General features: G+C 34.9%; 1 protein-coding gene across 1 annotated transcript in view; it reads right to left on the reverse strand.

Annotated features, from left to right (window-relative positions):
* Window positions 1-397: 397 nt before the first annotated feature.
* LOC110448807 (location of vulva defective 1-like) overlaps window positions 398-24,113 on the reverse strand; it is a 36,822-nt gene continuing 13,106 nt past the window's right edge. Inside the window, exons 6-8 of the mRNA XM_021495252.1 lie at window positions 22,636-22,719; window positions 17,238-17,375; window positions 398-546 (exon numbers count right to left, since the gene is read on the reverse strand). Of these exons, the coding sequence (XP_021350927.1) occupies window positions 398-546; window positions 17,238-17,375; window positions 22,636-22,719 (371 nt within the window). The remainder of the gene's footprint in view (window positions 547-17,237; window positions 17,376-22,635; window positions 22,720-24,113) is intronic.

Genomic DNA, 24,113 nt, shown 5'->3' on the forward strand with positions numbered 1-24,113 from the left:
TCATTTCCCCCTTCTTCAGACCCAGTCATTATTGACATCTGTAGATCTCAGCTAAATGTTGACCTACGCCCTGAAGATATTTATAGGTCTCATGTTATTGGGAAGCCCACTAGCGAAGGGAAACATCAAATTATATGCCGGTTCAGCAGCTGGAATCTTAAAAACTCTGTATTTAAAAATAAAAACGCTTAAAAAATAACCCGTCTAAACTCTTCATTACCGAAGACCTGACCAAAGCTAGGCAAACGATAGTTAAGGATCTTGGACGAGCCAAATGGACCAAGTCCATTGATTTTTATTGGACCAGCGATGGGAGAATTTTCTTCAAACGATAGAGAGACTCGGAACAAATCCTAATCAAAAACATTCACCATCTGCATTCCATCATTCCAACTCTTCACAATGACTCCTCTGCATGATCAGTATTGAAGTATTCTAAGTACTTTGATTGAGTGTATCGCGTCCTGCAACCAGCATCAGCAACATCTTCACCAGCACTGTCTTTATCGTCTGCAACTTTCTCCGCTCGAATAACCTCACTGTTGACTGAAAATGTCACGTACGTTCATGATGTGTGTACTTTTATCACTTTACGTGATGATCCAGTATCCTTTTTATCGATTCATATAGATAGTTAATCCTAACGAGATATTCATATCCATGTATCGAAATGTTAACTTACCATTATATTTGGACATCAATATGGTTGTATTGCATACAGAATGATGTTATTTAGTGTTTGATATTTAAAAAGAATTTAAAAAAGTGTCATTCGATTGATATCTAAGGCAAGTATCATAAGTGTCATATATTGCTTGATATCCAAAACAAATATCATTTATTGTTTTATAACCAAAATAAGTATCATAGAATGTTTGATACCCAAAATAAGTATCATTTCTGGCTTGATAATAAAAACAAATATAATTTATTATTGGATATATCAAAACAAGGATCATTTGTTGATATCAGAACTAATAGCATTTATTGTTTGATATCTAAAACTGATATAATTTATTGTTTGATATCTAAAAGTAACATAATTTATCGTTTGATACCCAAAACAAGTACCAGTTATTGTTTTGATTTCTAAAATAAGTATTATTTATTGGATCGATATCCAAAACAAGTATTACTCATTGTTCGATATCTAAAACAGACATTATTCATTGTTTGATATCTAAAGCAAAATTCATTTATTGTTTGATATCCAAAAATAAAGGTATTATTCATTGTTTGATATCCAAAACAAGTATTATTTATTGTTTGATATCCAAAATAAGTATTATTCATTGTTTAATATCCAAAAAAGTAATATGTGTTGTTTTCAATCTTCAAATAATTATAATGTGTTGATTGACAAGAACCACAATTACAGATATCCTGTAATGATTGATATCTCAAATCAAGTATCCTATGATGGTTGATATCACAGAAGACAACTATATTGTTTTCACTGATATCACTAAAACAGGTAGCCTGTCTTGATTGATATCCGTATGAATCACGTGTCTCCCCAAAATATGCCTACGTGATTACTCATGCCTTCTTTCGTTTTACCTATGATATGGTCTATGTGTAACCCTCTACGTAGTCTGATTATGTCTACCTTGTCAATATAAGCTATCTAAAGTGTCTACCTATAGTACCCTACCCTGTGTTGTTTGTGTACCAAATGTACACATTTGTATAATCTGTTTGTCCCAAGCTGACTTGTATATAATTAATGACAATGTTATTCATATAGTTATACCATGCTGAAAATGTAGATAGTTTTCCCATTTTTTCTATACATTGTCATTATATACAAAATAATCATAATCTGTCGGTCTATCTATCTAACAATCATTTTACCTCTTACTCTTCTTTATAGCAGCAGAAACATCCCTCGGTTCTCCACCTATGTTTTCTTTTCTTTACCTTTCCTGTTTACTATTCCCCCTTCTCTTCCCACTTCCCCCTTGTTTATTTCTGGGTGACCTTCACCTCGAGTCCGTTTGTACTGTTGGACAGGTCTAAACGCACGTGCGCATGTTCTTTGCCGATAGCCACCCAACCATGACCGTTCCTGATAATGGGTAACGATATAGTAGCACACAGGGTGGCGGTCGGCAATTTCTACATGCGTACACACTGTAACCACTCGAGCTCATCTTCAATATTTAAAATTAATTTAAATTTCGTATTTGATGAATTTGGAAATCTATTTGAATTCCTTCTTCTAACATTTAAGACCACACAATACAGTATTCTCTTTTATGTTATACATAGCTATTTCAGTAACACTAATTTCATCCTTATCCTCCATCTTTTATTATTGATTTGCATGGACATACATGAAAACCCTGGGCCTGATGTATCTTCCGATGAATTAACAATTGTCCATTTAAATATACGTAGTTTACGAAATAAGCTAATTCACCTTGAAAATATTGCAGACGAATTTCACGTAGTATGTATCACGGAATCCCACTTAGACAACAGTATATCTGACGAAGAAATAGCACTTCCAGGTTTTAATAATAATCCTTTCCGGAAAGACCGTGAATATTTCTGCCCAGCGGCGTTTTGATTTAGAATTTCAATCAGGTGAGGCCATCTGGGTCGAAATTATGTTTATTAACTCCTCGTATCTTCTATGTACAGTATATAGACCAAATGACTGTGTAAATCCATTTTGGGAACAATTTGAAAACTCCATTGAAAATGCACTTGATGAAAACCCACATGTCATTATAGTTGGTGACATAAACGTTGACCTACTGGTAGAAACTCGTCATAAACTGAACGACATTATCCGCACGTATCTGTTTTCTAATGTAATAAACCAACCAACGCGGGTTGGCCAAACACGTGCTTCGCTCCTTGACCCCGTGCTCGTGAGCGATACATGCGTTGTTGGTTTTTCCGATGTTATTGAAATTGACAGGGACATTTCGGACCATGACGCTACTCTCGTTGAAATTAAACTAAACATTTTTCTTACTAACAAATTCAAACGCATTATAAAAATGCTGACTATCCTAAATTTAATAACCTGTTACAAAACACCGATTGGCAATACGTATTTAGAAATGCTTATACATGCGACGATATATGTTCGATTTTTACAGATAAGCATTTGGAATATGCCCATCTTTGTATTCCAACTAAGGTTATTACTGTTAGACCGAATGATAAACCGTGGTTTACTACTGAACTACGTCGTGAAATTAGGATTAAAAAAAGATTGCATAAAAAATTAAGAGTTTTTTTTTCTGTAGAGAATTTAGCAAAATTTAAAAAACATAAAAATCATGTCAACAATCTCAAACGTAGAACAAGAGAACATTGTTATGCTGATATTAATGGACTTTTAGATAACTATGCAAAAACTAATCAAAATAATTTTTGGAAACTGGTTCGGAGATTAACTAAAAGTGCAGATTATCTTACATTATACCTCCTCTAAAAGACCCTATTACTAATTCTACTGCAGTAGATGATGAACGGAAAGCTAATATTTTAAATGACGATTTTGTGTCTATCTCTACTATAGACGACTCAGGTGTACCTTTACCACAAGTTGATATGAGAACCCAAAGTCGTATAGATAATATATTTTTTACACAAGCTGATATTGTTGACATCCTTAAGTCTTTAAAATTAGGTAAAGCTGTTGGATATGATAAAATTAGTCACCAAATGCTTAAAACACAGCTCTTTATGTTTCATTTCCGCTATTTCTCATATTCAGAAAGTCTCTTGATCAAGGAATTCATCCCAATTCCTGGAAAAAAGCTTTTGTCATGCCCATTTATAAAAAAGGTGATAAACAATGCCCCAGTAATTATAGACCAATAGCTTTATTAAGCACTGTAGGGAAAGTTTTTGAAAAAGTTATTACAGCATAATTATTTATTAGAAAATTCATTGTTTTATAAATACCAATCTGGATTTCAGCCATGTCACTCAACAGTACATCAACTAATTGAAATGTATCATAATGTATGCATAAATCTAGAAAACCGTCATCATACCTGTCTTGTTTTTTGCGACATTTCCAAAGCTTTTGATCGGGTTTGGCATGCAGGTCTTGTACACAAATTAAAAAGCTATGGAATTAATGGAAATCTTTTAGACTGGCTATCCGATTATGTACAGAATCGCCATCAACAAGTCTTCATCCACAATGTTACTTCTCATACTAAAACAACTAATGCTGGTGTACCCCAGGGCTCTGTCTTAGGTCCGCTTCTTTTTCTCTTGTATATCAACGATATAACTGATAACCTTGTCAGCCCTTCCCGTCTTTTTGCTGATGATACTTCCCTATCCGTCTCTTCTCCTTCCGCAATTGAACTAGAAACTACTACTAACCGAGATCTTGAAAAAATTCATAACTGGGCAGAAAATTGGCTTGTTAAATTTAATCCTAATAAAACTGAAGCGCTACTAATTTCAAATACCAATGCTGAGCTTGATGTCAATCTCATTTTTAATAATGTTAATATTGATTTTATCGAACATCATAAACATCTAGGCATTTTCCTAGATGCTAACTGTAAATGGACTCACCATATTGATAACATTTGTAAAACTGTTACGAAACAAATAGGAATTCTCCGCAAGTTAAAATATACTTTAAATCGCAAGACATTAAACAGAATTATCTTACTTTTATACGCCCTCTGCTTGAATACTGTTGCGAAGTTACGGACGGTTGTACAACTGCCGATGCAAATAAACTTGAAAAACTCCAGTTAGAAGCGGCGCGTATTGTCACCGGCCTGCCATCTTTTGCTAGTAGAGCGTCTCTTTACTTCGAAACTGGTTGGGAAGTCTTGTCTCAACGTCGCACCCGCCGCAAACTTCAACTTTTCTACAAAATTCACAACAATATGACTCCCTCGTACCTAACTGACCTTCTCCCGCCACTAGTAGATACTTTAACTCCTTATAATTTGAGAACTCTGATAACTATTCCATTCCTAATTTCCGTTTTACAATCTTCACTTAACTCGTTCATACCTTCTACTTTAAGACTATGGAATGAGCTTAACACTAATATTAAAACTGCACATTCTTTTAAGAGCTTCACAAACTGCCTCAAAAACAAAATGAAACATTTAGGACCGTAAGTTAAATATTTTACTAACCAAACTCCGTCATAAATGCAGCCCTTTAAATGATGATCTCTTTAATGTTAACCTAATCAATTCTCCTATTTGTGCATGTGGATATCCTAATGAAAATGCTCATCATTTCTTTTTTTTACATGCAGTATATATACTGATCAAAGATTACCAATGTTTAGAAATCTTCATGAATACTTACCTCTAAGCTTAGAGAAATTATTGTATGGCCATGAAGATTATTCGAGTGACGAAAATAAAAATGTACTTATATATGTCCAACAGTATGTTTCGAGTACTCGCAGGTTTCAATATGGTCACGTTCTTATGTCTCCTCTCCAACAGTCCTCATTATCTTTCATATCCATTACTTAGCTTGTGTCCGAATTACATGCCATAACGTGCACTTGTGTGTTCCTTTTTATTTTAGTAATCCTCTGTAATGTTTAACTTTCTTTTAAGTGCACGAGAGCGTGAATGCAAGAAATGTGCGTGTGCTTGATATCACTGCGCTGACTGTGCTGGATGGTTCCATTTTCATGACCAAATTTCAAAATCTACCATAATTTGTAAATAAAAGTAAGACTGAATGTGTGCATTATATGTTGAATATTGAAATGTACATTGTATAAACTGCAATGAATAAGTAATACTCTCTCTCTCTCCCTCTCTCTCTCTCTCAATAATAGATAAATGGAGTGATTTAAACTATGAAAGCCCTCTTATGGTGTGTATATACAATTATTTATCTTATAAGGAAAGGGCGTTAATAATGTGCATTTTTTGGCAATAACATATGTTTAAACTAAATTAAACTTCTTCAGGAGGACGATCATTGGAAACATTTCTGCATCGAGAAGAAATGCATCTTTTAGTTTACGACATCTTACGACAACCGATCAAAACCTGTGCGAAGTTTTGATTGGGCNTCTGGGGTCAAAATGTGTAAACATTATTAAATTCTGGACTAACGTCAGAGTACTCTATATATACGGCCGGTCAGTTTTAATGACGTCATCATTTCAGTACGTTATCTATTTGGCAGTGTTAGGAAGCTCAGTCCAGATAACTAACAAAAAAGATGAATGTTACTTTGTTAACATTAACTCTTTTTTATTTTTCCATATTAAAGGATTTTGTCGACGATTTTTCATAATTTCATATTTTTCGGTTATTTGGTGCAACAATACGTGTAGTGACTCAAATGATAGACACGCCAGGGGACGCCCCGTCTATATCAGCCTAGTGAATATGCATATTTTGAACTCGGTGCGAGTTCACGTTATCTGTGACGTTACACTGACACGACTTATACGATATCCTGTTCATTACGTATACCCATTCTTACACGCCCCATTTACATATGTAAATCTTCAAACCAGTGGTAGTTATGACAGCAACCAATATAATGATTATGTTGTATGGGTAAAATCATCAATCGACAAATAAAGACATAAATTCTCCGAAAGAGAAATAATCTAATTCCGTACTGCATCAACTACATTCAATGTAAACTGTAACTTTTAGCTGAGATATAGTAATACACAGTTTACACACCCTAATATCTTACCTGTAAATAAAAGGTTTGTAAATACCTCAAAAAGCAAAAGGACATTTACGGTATCTATCTGAGAGTAAACAGGTGAAGTAATTGCCTCAGACGTGTTGCCTGTGAATGTCATGGTCAAAGGGTATTGATGCAATGCAGTAACGTGTACCGATGCGTTTCTTTTCGTGGAAGAGAACATGTTGTTGAAAGTATTAAAGTAAATTTCAATAACGTTTAACTGTATTTGACATACAGTTTACCTCAGGCTAGTAACCTGGACCGAACACTGACGGTGTTTAATAAGGTAAAAATGTATATGGATCATATACGATATTGTTTTTTTGATGAGATTTCTGAATTTTGAAGTTTTATTATTTTTGTAGTAATGGTGGTGATGGTATGACATTGATTGAATAGTTTAAAATGCCAACATGAACATTGGTTTAATAGCTTCTTTAACAAAAAATATCTTCAGGGGCGGATCCAAGAACTCGTAATGAGTTTACCGGTGGCACACTATTTTCAGGATAAACCTTCCAACTTTAGCTTAAATCCAAACTAATCCAGTTCCTGTTTATGAAAATTGCGTTTTAAAACAAACGCAAAACCAATGTTGTAAAGTTGAATTGAATATCATCAACAAGAGCGAGCAAGGTAGAATTATTTTCTATTTCGAGTTTGAATTTCACGTATAATTTGAAGCTAGTGATGAGTGGACATTTGCTAACCTGTTTCTTTTCTGAAAAAAATGTGCATAAAATATGAAGGAATATTTGTTTGTGCTTGGGTTTTGGGTAATTACTTCAAGCCACATCTGAGTGACGAATCTGTTAATTATTTATAAAGATATTGTAAAAAACAACGTTTTAATTGTTGAACGGAGTAGGCAGCTATGCCTCAGAACGGTATACTTTTTTTTATATTTCAATACACATTAGAGAACAAAATATTTGCTTAATCCACACAAAGAGGCCTTCAAGTTACTGATTTAAAGTGAAATGAAAAAAAACATGAAGTGAGGAAGGACCATTTTCATGTTCGTATCCCGTTTTCAGCCGACATCTAAAGCAATATTTCAACGAAACAAATATTGTAAACTATCATATTATTCACATTTAAATTCGTTGTTCACGTATACATGTGGGTATACAATCAAACTATACTGCCCGATGTTTTTACTTTTCAAGTGATCTACGTTCGCGATTATGAGAAAACCGAATTGAACGAAAATTTATGCGTTCCGTGTCTACGTGCTCTAATACTACACCAAACTCAGATGCACAAGCTGTTTGGTAAAACCTTAAGACAAAATGACCAAAAAGACATGTATAATCAGCAGATATCAGAACATTGCAGTGGATTACGTTGCAAATATATGAATCTAAAAAGTCACATCATTAAACTGACTCTTACGTCATATTTTTAAAAAATCAAGTAGTATATGGGGTTTTCATTCTGTGTAGTCGCTGTGCTATATGCGTATCTTAATTACGTCTTACGTCATTACCCTGTCGTATATATCCGATGTAAATTTTCACGTGAATGGTGATTTGTCTTAGTCCTGTCTTCAACCTTAATTGATATAAATTGTATTAATTATGTAGTTCATGCGAAGAGGAGTCCCGTACACTGTCATTCTGTCAGACGTGTTCATTGAACCAAATACAAAATATATAGGAGAGATGAAGCTCCTGACCCCTAGCAGTTTCGTTTTCTTTTTTTTTCGTCATTAATTTTGTTTTGCTGTTGATTAATGCTATTGTTATTATGCACACTTTTTTGTCGTTAGTTTTGCTTTGTTCTGATTTACCGTTTGTTTTTATATACATTTTTTAATTTCTTTTGTTTTTGTCACTCTTTTGCTTTATTTTGATATTCCTTTTTTTCGTCAAACATTTTTTTGTTTTTGCTGATTTACCGGCTGTATATGGGATAGCGCATTATGATTTGTTTGCTTGCAAAGCTGTGTCATTCAAATAGATCATAAATACCATACGAAAACAGTTCAATACTTATATCTACGTTTTCTCTGCCTCTTATGGTCCTTTTTATCTTATAATTTATATCTAAAATTAAAATTGCCCGCCCTATCGACAGTCCACACAATTTCGTTCAATAGTTTGAACAGCTTATTGTCGCGTGCTGATCGGCAAACAAAGTAGTACTTTGAAATTTTAACAAACACTTCAATTTTATTCCACAATTCAGTATCAATACAATTGCGTATGCTATGTCTATAGAGTGATTTAAGTTTATCAATAGAACTCTGAGCTGAAAGTTAGATTTTAAATTATTTCGATTTCCCCCGNTTTTCTCTTTGCTCATTTTGTGAAGAATCCAGGCGTGAATTTATTTGTTGATTGTATGGGAACCTGACAACAGTCGGTAGATTCTATAACAGCCTCGTTATTTGACCTGTCGTCAGAATTAAAATGAGGAATCGTAGATGCGAGACGCGTGAAACTGATAGCGTTTGAAGTGAGTGATCTTGCGACGGAGCACAGGTTCGTTACAAATGTCTGAAATGAAATGTTTATGTGTGCTGTGACTCATATCAGTAGGTCTGTAACACATGTGTCAATAGGTCTTTAGAATATGTGTATTTCAGACATTTGTAACGAACCCCTGTTGACCAGTGCAGTGTAACACACGATATTTTTGATAAATTGCATGAGCGTTAAAATTGTTTCCATTGCCGGCATTGGTGATTTCAACCGATGTGCATTTTGTGCGATATTGCAGACCTTGGTCTTGTTTTCGTTGTAATACATGTGTTTTTTAGTTTAATTTTTTTAATTTTGCACACAAATTTATAATGACATTGTCAAACCTCACAATGCCCAGCGATATTTCAGCAGCCGTCATGTTTATTTATATTGGATATTGTAGTTCCGGTCAGTGTTGTATTACTACGCTAATAATTGTGTCTCGTGATGCATGGTAATTAAAGTTCCATCAACGACACAGCTTTCGAATAGGCTATATAGTGACAATGCCATACAAATGTAAATATTGTCCATTCGTAGTCAGTCCATCTTTCGCCAAACATTCGATAAAGTTAGACTGATAACATAGGGAGTCACCATTGGTCACACAGGCCAATGAACAAATAAGGTACAAATGGTCACACAGATCAGCCAATCGTATGATCGATGTTGCATTGGTCACACAAACCCCCATCCTAGGTCAGTCACTCAGACGTATCTGTCTCGGATAATGAGTGTAGATGTTAGTCACACAGACTCACTCTACTACACAGCATCAATGTTGGGTACATACTTTACCCCTACCCAACCATACAGGTTTGAGTAAGTTTGTCGGAAGACTTATGTTTGTAACATCAGCGTCAGGACATGTGTTACTAACGGTGGTAGGTTGTCGTCAATTATTCAAATAACAAACACCGTATGGCCTTTCTTTAGGCTGTAGCGACGATAGCCCATATATCCCATGACTGAAAAGCTACACTATACGAACATGTATGAACTATTCAAATATCTGTTATAAACATTATGATAATATCATATGAATAAAATTAGATTGGTTATGAAATCACTGCCCTACATATGAACCAAGGATATATATTGTATCCAATAAGGAATGTCAATTAATTATAAACATATTATAATTCAGCTGAACGTCTTACGCCCCTGCCTATCGTTCATATCCGATGTCAATTCTTACGTAAATGGTGATTTGTCTTCGTCCTGTCTTCAACCTTACTTGATAGAAATTGTATTGATTATGTAGATCATGCGAAGAGTCACGTACACTGTCTTTCTGTCAGACGTGTTCATTGAACCAAATACAAAATATATAGGAGAGATTTAGCTCCTGAACCCTAGCTATTTCATTTTCTTTTTTTTTCGTCATACATTTTGTTTTGTTGTTGATTAATGCTATTGTTATCATCACACTTTTTTGTCGTTAGTTTTGCTTTGTTCTGATTTACCGTTTGTTTTTATATACTTTTTTTTTATTTCTTTTGTTTTTGTCACTCTTTTGCTATATTCTGATATTCCTTTTTTTTGTCAAACATTTTTTGTTGTTGCTGATTTACCGTCTGTTTTTCATATTTTCTTTTTTCTATTGTTATTATATAACGTTTTTTTGTCATTAGTTTTTCTTTTTCCTTATTTACCGTTTGATTTTGTCATAAAACTTCCGATTTTTGTGATTTTCTGTTTTGTTTTGTCATACATTTTGTTTTTTTTGCCGTTCTACTGTCTTCCATACTACCATTCTCCATGCATGCTGCTATTTTTGCGATTTACCATTCGTTTGTATTATGCCTTTTTATTGCTTACCGTTGTACCGAGAACCGACCGGGATTACTTGACTGTTGATTCCCTTATACATAAGACAAGAACCGTAAATACAATATATACAATTTATTTACAGTACATGATATTAAAGATATATAACACCCATTACACACACACTAACAAAATGGTTCTCTCTCTATATCATTCAATAATGAACAATGATATAAGTACAAATGACAACTTTTGGTTCTATACATAATATCCTACAGTTCATGTAGCTTTTAATTTGGGCACTTGTACATCCACCTCCACTGAAACGTGATGACATTGATGATACTTTCCATTCGTAGTCAGTCCACCTCTCACCAAATATTCCATAAAGGTACACTGATAACATAGGGAGTCACCATTGGTCACACAGGCCAATGAACAAATAAGGTACAAATGGTCACACAGACCAGCCAACCGTAGGATCGATGTTGCCGTTGGTCACAAAGACCAGCCAATTGTAAGATCGATGTTGCATTGGTCACACAGACCCCCATCCTAGGTCAGTCACGCAGACGTACAGTATCTGGCTCGGATAATGAGGGTAGATGCTAGTCACACAGACCCCATCCTACGTCAGTCACTCAGACGTACAGGATCTGGGTCGGATAATGAGTGTAGATGTTAGACACACAGAGCCCCATCCTAGGTCAGTCACTCAGACGTACAGTATCTGGGTCGGATAATGAGTGTAGATGTTAATCACACAGACCCCCACCCTAGGTCAGTCACTCAGACGTACAGTATCTGGCTCGGATAATGAGTGTAGATGTTAGTCACACAGACCCCCATCCTAGGTCAGTCACGCAGACGTACAGTATCTGGCTCGGATAATGATTGTAGATGTTAGTCACACCGACCCCCATCCTAGGTCAGTCACTCAGACGTACAGTATCTGGCTCGGATAATGAGTGTAGATGTTAGTCACACAGACCCCCATCCTAGGTCAGTCACTCAGACGTACAGTATCTGGCTCGGATAATGAGTGTAGATGTTAGTCACACAGACCCCCATCCTAGGTCAGTCACGCAGACGTACAGTATCTGGCTCGGATAATGAGTGTAGATGTTAGTCACACAGACCCCCATCCTAGGTCAGTCACTCAGACGTACATTATCTGGCTCAGATAATGAGTGTAGATGTTAGTCACACAGACCCTCATCCTAGGTCAGTCACTCTGACGTACAGTATCTGGCTCGGATAATGAGTGTAGATGTTAGTCACTCAGACTCACTCTACTACATCAATGTTGGGTACATGACTTTACTCTCTACCCAACCACACATTTTCGGGTAAGTATGTCGGCAGACTTATGTTTTGACCCTCAGCGTCAGGACCTGTGTTACTAACGGTGGTAGGTTGTCGTCAATTATTAAAATAGCCAACAGTGTATGACCTTTCATCAGGCTGTAGCGACGATAGCCGATATCCCATGAATGAAAAGCTACAATATACGTACATGTATTAAATATATATAAATATCACAACTAAGCTGAACAAAACTAGTCAGGCCTTTGTTTACACTCTCTCTAACCTCATACACACGCATATATACGCAGCCCGTGCCGTTCACGTACGATACTGAGTACGCTTACATATTTATCATGTCAAATACAACATTCTATCGAACTGATAATATAAGGCCCAGCAAACATATATGACCTAATACGGTTTACTGGTTTGACATTGACATGTATCATCAAATATTTACATTCTTTAAGCTTGGACCCATTGACGAAAATGGAATTAATTTTCGGCATAACACTGGTGACCTCATCACTGCGTATTGATACAAGGCAATGACGTAACACAGGGCGTACTTGGTTCACATTCACCGTGGAACAACCCTCGATGTAGTTTGTGTATGCTAATATCAACTAACATTAAATATGATTGACTTGCGTTTTAAAACTAAAATAAGGTTGAAAAAATAAATTGTATTCTTAATGGCTACTGTAACGGTTTTCTACTCTTTCGAAAACGCCATGAAAATTACCCACATATCCCCTAAAAGGGAAACGCATTGTCTTAAAAATGATGTCAGCTGTGTTTTTGATAAATATATATTTTTATTTAATATAGATAATGTTTTCAAAGGAAAAGAAGGCACAAGGCATTATATTTTATCCTACATTTTCTTCATTAAAACAGATAAACATACAAATAAATCATTTACTAAACATACCTCTAAGACATGATATACTACACAAACCTCTCAGACAGTATTATGTACTACACAAACCTCTCAGACAGAATTATATACTACACAAACCTCTCAGACAGAATTCTATACTACACAAACCTCTCAGACAGAATTCTATACTACACAAACCTCTCAGACAGTATCATATACTACACAAACCTCTCAGACAGAATCATATACTACACAAACCTCTCAGACAAACTTATAAACTACACAAACCTCTCAGACAGAATTATATACTACACAAACCTCTCAGACAGAATTATATACTACACAAACCTCTCAGACAGAATTATATACAACACAAACCCATCAGACAGACTTATATACTACACAAACCTCTCAGACAGAATCATATACTACACAAACCTCTCAGACAGAATTATATACAACACAAACCCATCAGACAGAATCATATACTACACAAACCTCTCAGACAGAATCATATACTACACAAACCTCTCAGACAGACTTATATACTACACAAACCTCTCAGACAGAATTATATACTACACAAACCTCTCAGACAGAATTATATACAACACAAACCCATCAGACAGAATCATATACTACACAAACCTCTCAGACAGAATCATATACTACACAAACCTCTCAGACAGACTTATATACTACACAAACCTCTCAGACAGAATTATATAAAACACAAACCTCTCAGACAAACTTATATACTACACAAACCTCTCAGACAGAATTATATACTACATAAACCTCTGAGACAGAATTATATACTACACAAACCTCTCAGACCGAATTATGTACTACACACACCTCTCAGACAAAATTATATACTACACACAACTCTCACACAGAATTATATACTAAACACACATCTCTCAAACAATGTCATATACTACAAAAAAACCCTTTATAGTATAATAGATTTATACCACACATCTGACGTTTTTTAGCTCACCTGCCCAAAGGGCAAGTGAGTTTATGCCGTACCGCGGCGTCTGTCGTCTGTCGTCCGTCCGGCGTCAACTTTTCCCTTTAAAAGCCTTTATCTCTTGAACGACTGGTTGGATTTTAACTGAATTTGCTATGAAGCATCCTTGGGACCAGGGGCTAAATATATTTACGAAATAAAGGTGTGCCCTCCTAGGGGGCTGAGCTAGGGGCCAAAAAGGGCAAAATTTAGAAAAAAAATAAATCTTTTTCTCAATTTCCAGAAATGTTAAAACCAAATACTACTCATAGTTTTAAAGGCCTTTGGATGGTTTATAAAAAAATGTGATTTTCATGTCTCCTAGCCCCGCCCCCGTTTGTTCCTTGGGAGGAGATGAGGTTTAGTATAGTTAATATAGGAAATAAACATAATAGGCGATATCTTCCAATGTTTTGAACGGAATTTGCTCATATTTGAAAGAAATACTTGTTAGGGATTATAGAGGTCTGCTGGTATAATATTGATGAGTCTGAACCCCTAGGGGGCTGTCAGCTAGGGGCTGAAAAGGGGGGGGGGGAGGATTTAGGGAAATTTCAAAAACTTCTTCTCCAGTTCTAGAAATGCTAGAATCAAATACTACTCATAGCTGTAAAGGCCTTTGGGTGGTTTAGAAAAAGTGTGATTTTCATGTCTCCTATCCCTCCCTCCCCCCCCCGTTTGTTCCTGAGGAGGAGATGAAGTTTAGTATTGTTTATATAGGAAATAACATAATAGACCATACCTTCCATTGTTTTCAACGAAGTTTTTTAAAAGAAATACTTGTTAGGAAAAGAGGGTCTGCAGGTATTTTTTTTATGAGCCTGACCCTTTAGGGGGTTAAGTTAGGGGTCGAAAAGGGGGGAAATTTAGGGAAATTTCAAAAATCTTCTTCTCCAGTTCTAGAAATGCTAGAATCAAATACTACTCATTGCTTTAGGCCTTGGGGTGGTTTATACAATTTGTGATTTTCATGTCTCTCTGGGCCCCCGTTTGCCCCTGAGGAGGGGGTGAAGTTTAGTATAGTTTATATAGGAAATAAACATAATTATCCATACCTTCCATTGTTTTAAACGAAGTTTTTTAAAAGAAATACTTGTTAGGAAAAGAGGTCTGCAGGTATAATTTTGTGACCCTGACCCCCAAGGCGGCTGGATTGTGGGTGAAAAAGGAGGCGAATTTCAAAAATCTTCTTCTGCAGTTCAAGAAATGCTAATATCAAATACTACTCATAGTTGTAAAGGCCTTCGAGTGGTTTTTATACTTTGTGATTTTCATGTAAAATTTAAAAGACAATTCGACAAAATGAACAGCCATCACATACTTTTTATCTCCAACCCAACTAATGTGCTAGTAAAAGTAACAACCTTATTTTTTTATGAATTATAAAGTATCCATAGTAACGCTTCAAAGTTCTTAAACAAATTGGCATTACATAGCAAATGTAAATATTGTGCCATGATTGCTTAAACAACCAGGTGAGCGATACAGGCCCCCATGGGCCTCTTGTTATTCATTACATGAAACATTAGCAGACTACTGAAATAGTTATAAAGACTGCAGGAATTGAAAGAACCGGCTGAGATCCAAGACCATTATAAATACAAAGGGAATAGCAAGAAGTGCTGCTCCAAAATACCCGATAGCTTTCGATGATTCACGGCTGTCATTTGCGCTTGTCTTCTTCCTTATTGAAGCTGTAATAAAAAAAATCACACTGTGTTTGTTTATGTTCAAGAATTGATCTTTTTAAACCAAACAAAACATGATAATTTGTTAATAGATCAAACTCATCCTTGTCTTAATTCTTCTGACTTATGTGTACAATTTGTATACAGTTGAACCACATTTGTAATAGTAATTTCGTTCCGCATAATAATCATCTATTCTGTAAGATTATGTAACCAATATCTGACGCTATAATTGTATCTTCCATGAAGTCTCGTTCTGAGTAACTAGCACGCATGGCAGCAGATTGACTGTTTCTGTTGCGTGTCTCTACACCGAGCTAACGACTTATCAAATATACAATTCCGTCACGTCGTTGTAAAGGTAAACAATAAATATCGCTTACTCAGTCATAGATTGACAAAGGAATCAGTCAGTCTTGAAACGTTGTGACACGTTTAGTACGTACATTGTCTGTGTATAAAGTAAAACTTTGATATCAACATATTCCCAAACTGATGAATCTTACTAAAGATAATGTTACTTAACTTTGTCCATGTAATGATTGTCACAGGAATCACAGGACTCGATTGTTACAGTTTTATTGTGTCTCTTTTTCACAAAATCCCTGTAACGCTCGATCGATTCGTATACGTTACCTGAGAGAGCTGGTTTGTTAACTGATAGCTCTGCCTTTAACTCTTTGATAATTGTCTTTAATTGAGTAGAGGTCATATTGATAGCCGGCTTCTGAGGGACACACTGACAGCAAGGCAACACAGTTTGACCTTTTAAAAACGATTAGAAAAACTATTTGCAATTTCGAAAACTATTTCATGATAATAATAAGTTTTGATTTCTAATTTATATTTTTCAACTTTTATTATATGTTTATTCAGCAGTACTTTCTGTACTTTGTACTCAGTGTTTTTTTTCTTTCTGATTGCTTTTATTTTTTTCTATTTCCGCGTGAACGTTCTTCAGGAAAAAAGATATCACTAGAAATAAATAGCACATTAAGCCATCTGTACTGCAGTGTATTGTCACATCGCTGTCATTTGGTTTTTTAAGTATCTTTCGAAAAAGTCATTGCGTAATTTAATCGTGTTTTTCAGTCTTATTGAATGGTATTGTTCGTTTTTTTACGTGGTTTCTGCCGAGGAGTTGTAATATTTATTTACATATCCAAGGTACTGTTGTTGAGTTGTTGAGTTATAGTTTGAAGGGATTTGATTGGCTATTGTTTAGTTTGGTACTGAACTTTGATGCAATAATGTCTAGATTGCAAGGGTATTAAACAACAATTGCGGCATATGTTTGACACGATTTACTATTCAACAGATATGCGTTTCAGACATAAAAAAACCGTATATTTAGTTATGGGTATCGTTTTTAGTACAATAATCTCATAAAGTACTAAAATATGATATACTCTACATACACATACCATTGTAAGATACATCAGATGTGACATTTCTGAAAATCTCTGTTGTGGTGGACAGCGTCTCGAATGGTGGTGCTGTCGGAGTGGTGGTAACGGCATTGGTGGTGGAGGTGGTGGTTATAGGACAATCAGGCGCTGTACCTTTAACATAGATGTGATATATACATATTTACATTTGATCTGCATTGCCACTATATAACACTACCAAGGCCAGTTCCGTGTTATGAGACAGTAACACTGGCGCAGTGATATATACACGGGTACGACTAACTATCAGGTTGTTATTCCCCCTGCACACTAGCAAGCAGATAAGAAAATACAAAACAAAAAAGCTATGATTCAATGGTATTCACCGTTTTATGTTCACCATTATGAAATGTGAATGGAATACATTGATTGATTAAATGATGGAAAAAGTATTAATAGTTTTGTGTTTACTTCCACGCACTATATTTTTTTCCTTGAAAAGTCAACAGAGACAACATTCCGTAAGCAATTCTATTGGCTTTTCTATCTCTTGTACAAACACCGCTAAATTCTTATTTAAAAGTGCCCTGTGAAGGTAGAAATGAAAATGAAAAAAATATATAAAAAATGTCAATATAAGCATAACACAGCATTCTGTTCCGTGTTATGGTCCTATAATACGAAACAAAATGCTGTTTAATGCTTAAATATATGCTAGAGATTTATTTGACAATGTAGTGTTTATATTATATGAAATTCTCTTTGATTTTATACACCCAATTATTCTTCCAGGAACTCTTTTCACAAGTCTTGTTAGTCTGTGTCAAGCTATTACATTCCCCCAACGCCTTTAATGACGTCTTACAAATGCGTCTGACCTGGTTATATGAACAGATTATGCAACGACTTATACATTTTTCACAGCTAGCACGCAGGGAAACGTTGTATATACTATTTTGCATTTGAAGTTTAGAGGCGAGGCTGCGTCCATTAAATTTCGGGAACATTGGTCATTCCAGCCAAAAATAAAATACAACTGAAAGCAAGGTGAAATTTAGGTGTGTTTGTGTCGGTTTGGGAGTTATAAAACAGGTATGGAAAAAATCGTTATACATCGACAAAGCCTAATAAAATTTATCTATTAAATAAAATATGGAGGCACGATAATCTAGTTGAAGGACGCCGGGCCCGTGTCCGAAGGGTTTCGGGTTCGAGTCACGTCACGGCACTGTGTTGTAGCTTTGAACAATATACTTATTCCAGTCTACTCTGCTGTAAATGAGTACGTAGTAAGGCAGTGCTAGAATTGTTGAATGCTAGCTGTGAGCGCCGAAATGGCAGCATCGGCTGTTTGCTCCCTAAGAAGCTTTTAATAATATTGACTGGTTGAAAAGGCCTTTTAACCACGGATGATAATTTGTGAACCGCTGTCAGACGACCTACGGACTAGGTTGTGATAAAGCGGTTAATAAGAGCCTCGAATTACAGGATTTCACATAAAAGTTAACAAAACTATAATTTTATCTCGAATTAAAAGACAAAATTGTGTAAAGTAACACAGCAATGGTTTCATGAAGACCATTGCAGAAAGCCAATGATAAAAGGACCAGGTGCTCCGGTCGAGTAAGCGTCTTCTTCTTCATCTAACATAAACGACACTATATACGTCCATCTAATGAATGCCATGACCTCATATACAAATGTGCCGATAACAGGTTACATGTATATATATGTAAGTGACAACTAAACCATGATTGATACTTATGACCACAATAAATAAACACCAACCACAATTTGTTTGACTAACATAGACTAAGTTTCCTTTATTACCAAGAAAACACACTGCATTGTTTTAAATGTTGCCTCTCGCTTTGAAATAAAGAATGTATAACGAAAAATGCCAAACGAGAAATGTTCAAAACAATAGGCCTACCATCATATTCCAACTAAGTGACCAAAACTAACACAAGTGTCACTCATGATCGCTGCCCCATGTCACGTGACGCCAATCCCCGCGAAAACACGACAACTCATGAATAAACTAGTGAACAACGATAAAGTAGTAGGTAACATAATACGCACCCACAATGAAAAACTACACGAACGATAGCGATTTGCAACACACTTCAAGAATCCAATGACCAAATATTCCGGCATGACGATGGCGGTCACCCTTATCTACCGAGCTTAAATACGCCGCTTCGGCAAACTAACAACATATAAAACTACATACGTAAAACATTACCAACTATTAATATGTCACCAATCGCAATAATGTAGTTCCGTTAAGTATGAACATATTTAAAAATGAGCGAAAATTTATATACAAAAACTTTAATTTCTTTCTATAAAATATGATTGTGCTTACCATGGATTCTGAGATATCAAGAGGAAGTTATAGGGGAGATAACTATGACATGCATATGCTCAGCTAAAATGAGGTAACCATCCATCAATAAATAAAACTTAATTTGTGCTTAGATAAATCAATTCAATTTTTAACATTACATTTTATTAAATGTTGCCTCTCGCGATAAAGAATGTGTTACGAAAAATGCAAACTGAGAAATGTTCAAGGCTGGACAAATTGGATATAATGTAGGAGTGCCCGTATGGGCCTTTTGGAGGCCATCACATAAACGTTTTTTGCATAACTACACCTTGTGGTTATGCCGCCATGATATTTATATAAGGCCATTTGTGATATTGGTCCCCCATTGACCCCTTATATCTCGGAATGGTCTCAAAGCTGACCCTAGTTTTATGTCACATCGTGACGGCATAACTGCAAGGTATATTTATGCAATAGAAATTAGAACTTATCTGTGATAGTTACCAGAATTTACAATTGGTATCTATCCCCTTTCAATGGCATAATGCCGCCAAAATATGACATTAATAATTTTAAACAGTCCTTTATCATCTTATAAAATACGCTGATTTACCAGAACTCTGTCGATCTTCTGTTACGGTATTAATCCGAAGGCCACTGCATCCAAAACTAAATGTTCTGCACGTCGTTATCTGGATGAAAACCAGCTGAAACGGATATTTACATTGAATAAAAAAAACAACCGAAAAAGTGAAAGCATTACTTAATTGTCAGTTTATATATACTTAATTGTCAGTTTATATATTGAATTTATCATAATGTGTGCCCTATCTTTCATATTAATAGAAGTGAATGTACTTATGGTAGATGCATTATCCAACATTACTAATATTTGTAATACACATTGTGAACATGTAACCCACCTTTGTTGAAACTAATTATAATATGTACTACAAAATAGTCTGCAGTCTTTTAGCATGTTACCTTGCTGTCACAAATATAGATATATAATTATATAAAATATCGTACAATTACGACAGGTAATTCATATCTTTAACCTTCTTATCAACAGATACTATTGTATATGATATTTAGTGTTTATTAATTAAATAAATGACAGAGAAACGAGTTATAAAACTGACTTCTATGTCACTTGTGTTTCTTTGTCAAGTAGATAAAACATGAAATGTAAAATATAGTATTGACAAAATGAAAAAAAACCCCAAAAAACCCTCAAACAAACAGGAAATCAAATATCAAACAACTATATCTTCATTGTCGTGAAATAAACATAAATTTTGTTTTATCCGAGTGAAAACAACCTTCCTTATGTTCCTTTGTTTTTATTGTTGACTACACTAAGTCATTTTAATCGAGTTAAAAATGTAACCAAAACTGTCTCGCTGAGTCGACTTATAGTGATAATTTAGATCAACTTATCGTGAAATTGTTCATGAACATGAAAGCGAGATAACTCCGGTGTTCTGTCTCCTACATGTAGAGTCAGTTTCATGAATAAAAAAATGAGATCTCCCGAGGTTTGGTGTTCTATTTTCAAGCTCATGTGAAAATAAATTCGTAATGGCAGTAGCTAGCTTAGGTATTGTCGATATAATTATGGCGGCATAATCAGTTATTTATTTCGAGTTATCGAGATAGTTTTGATATGATATCTAAATTATGTTGATCACTACAATTATCATAAGGTGATTTCATTATTATCATAATTCGACTTATGGATTAATGTATTATGAAAAGACAAGTTATCGAGATAATTGTTTCGAAATAACTATATTGGTTTAAATGAACTAGTAGCAAAATTGTGTCAACATACCTTTTACCAAAATGAAAACACATTGATAGTTACGGGTCGAGCATTTTTGTTAGATTTTAATATTTCAGTTTTAGCAAATCATTCACCAAAACGCAAAATAGTATGTTCAGAAAGGATTGCCCCGAGGGAACAATACAAGTCATAATCGTTACCCCTTTTATGCAGTTCATCAGTGATAATAGCATGCACAATTCATAGTTATCCGATACTTATCTGGATATTCGGACCAAGAAAAAGAATGTGATAAGAAAAAACATACCTCTGGGTGATGATGATACAGTGTAGTTAATGTTCTGTGTTTCTTTCCCTACTGACAGACCGTTTGTTTTTGTCATTCATTTTGTTTTAATTAACTATCTATTTCTGTCATTCTTTTTGTTTTAATTTACCGTTTATTTTTATAATACATTTTGTTTCAATTAACCGTATATTTTTGTCATACATTTTGTTACAATTTACCGTTTATTTGTTTCATATATTTTGTTTTAACTTACTGTCTATTTCTGTTATTCGGTTTGTATTCTTCTGAATGACCGTTTATTGCTGTCTCTGATTGACCGTTTATTACTGTCTCTGATTGACCGTTTATTGCTGTCTCTGATTGACCATTTGTCATTTATTGCTGTCTCNTTGACCATTTATTGCTATCTCTGATTGTCCGTTTATTGCTGTCTCTGATTGACCGTGTATTGCTGTTTCTGATTGACCGTGTATTGATGTCTCTGATTGACAGTGTATTACTGTCTCTGATTGACCGTTTATTTCTGTTTCTGATTGACCGTGTATTGCTGTCTCTGATTGACCGTTTATATCTGTTTCTGATTGACCGTTTATTACTGTCTCTGCTTGACCATTTATTGCTATCTCTGATTGTCCGTTTATTGCTGTCTCTGATTGACCGTGTATTGCTGTCTCTGATTGACCGTTTATTGCTGTCTCTTTTTGACCGTGTATTGCTGTCTCTGATTGACCGTTTATTGCTGTTTCTGATTGACCGTGTATTGTTGTCTCTGATTGACCGTTTATTTCTGTTTCTGATTGACCGTGTATTGCTGTCTCTGATTGACCGTTTACTTTTTTTCATACCGTTTGTTCTTTCCATGCATGCTTTTTCTGACTTACATCTTTGCAGTCCCAATAATCCGATTGATCATCTTGCCGCAGTTGATATGTAACGGGGTCATTGACATGTATTGTCAAGTATAAATTGATGGTTTCTCCAAGTTTAAAATCGCCATGAAAATGCACTGTATGGCTGACACCGGTACTGTCCCACACAGTAATGCTGAATGTTGCGTTAGCAGCACGAGAACTTATCTTTCCAGTTGTTGTCTGTATTGCCCACATATCCTCTGAAAATAGAAACACGTTGTCATCGTCATATCTATAAACACATTTTGTGTAACCTGTTTTTAGATTTAACATACTCAAAAGGCATTGGACACAAGGTATTAGATTTTCAATAAGATTCATCAATTTTGAAATACTTCGTAGAAAGTAAAACTTATTTTCTTCCTTATAACATATCAACATGATAATAACCTTGATATCATATACATTGTGGTGAAATTATAACTATTATAAAATATAATCAGAGACATTTAATCTAGTTTACGATGCAGACCATAAAGATACTGTATGTATCAGGCCCAAATAAATTTACTAAAAGGAATTGTGAGCAGCATATACCAGTACAGCAATATTTAATGAAGCTATATTATATCATTTTCTTGTCTGAGATACGTAATGGAAATATATATAAACCTTTTTGTAGTAGGTTGTATAAGTTTTACAAACCGGTGCATATTCACCCATTTACATTGATAACGTGAAACCTCGTAACTGGAATTTATTCTTAATTAATTTACAGAGGCATTGCATTTATGTGATGAATGAAAACTTCCTTATTCGTAGTAGAATATAAATATACATCTTTATAAATATTACGTTGTTATAGGTTTTAATATGCACATTTTACGGTATTTCAGACATATATTTTTATTCATCTGATCTATGTTATGTACCATTTGCGAGTGATAGATGATAAACACGGCCATTTAATAAGTTCACTTTTATTCACGAGTCACGACAGTAACCAATCTCAAGTCACGTGGTAATTCATGAAAATCGAATTTGACAAGGGGATATATGTCATTAATATCAGTTATAAGCTAATTCGAAAGTTCATCTATACATATTTCGGTCATTGAGCACAGGATATACCGGATATGACAACAGACTCGGCAAACATAATTTGGTCATCGAACAAAGGAAACCGGATATTACAACCAACTCGGCCAAAATAATGTATCATCAAGCACAGTAGACACATGATATAGCACCTAACTTGGCCAAAATAATTCGGACATAACATCCAACTCGGCAATACAATTTTGGTCATCAAGCACATGATATACCTGTTGTAACAACCAACTCGGCCAAAATATTTTGGTCATCGAGTACAGAAGATTCCGGATATCATAACAAACTCAAAATGAGTAATCTGTCACCTATCACAGAAGTACATGTTTTACAACGAGGATAAACGTTTGTTTTGGAACCTATTCCTTGACCTGTTACACTTTCGTAATCGCCATATTGTTCATTCAATAATAAACAGGCTACACGATCGTTATATTAATTAATACTCATTTCCTTTGTTTTTTGGTTTTGTTTTATTTTTTCGAAGAACGAAATATAAAAGCTGTCAAAATTGGTTAAAGCATATCCTGAAACTTATGCAGTG

Source organism: Mizuhopecten yessoensis, unplaced genomic scaffold (genome assembly GCF_002113885.1).
Source record: "Mizuhopecten yessoensis strain PY_sf001 unplaced genomic scaffold, ASM211388v2 scaffold4329, whole genome shotgun sequence".
In the NCBI taxonomy this organism is placed as follows: domain Eukaryota; kingdom Metazoa; phylum Mollusca; class Bivalvia; order Pectinida; family Pectinidae; genus Mizuhopecten; species Mizuhopecten yessoensis.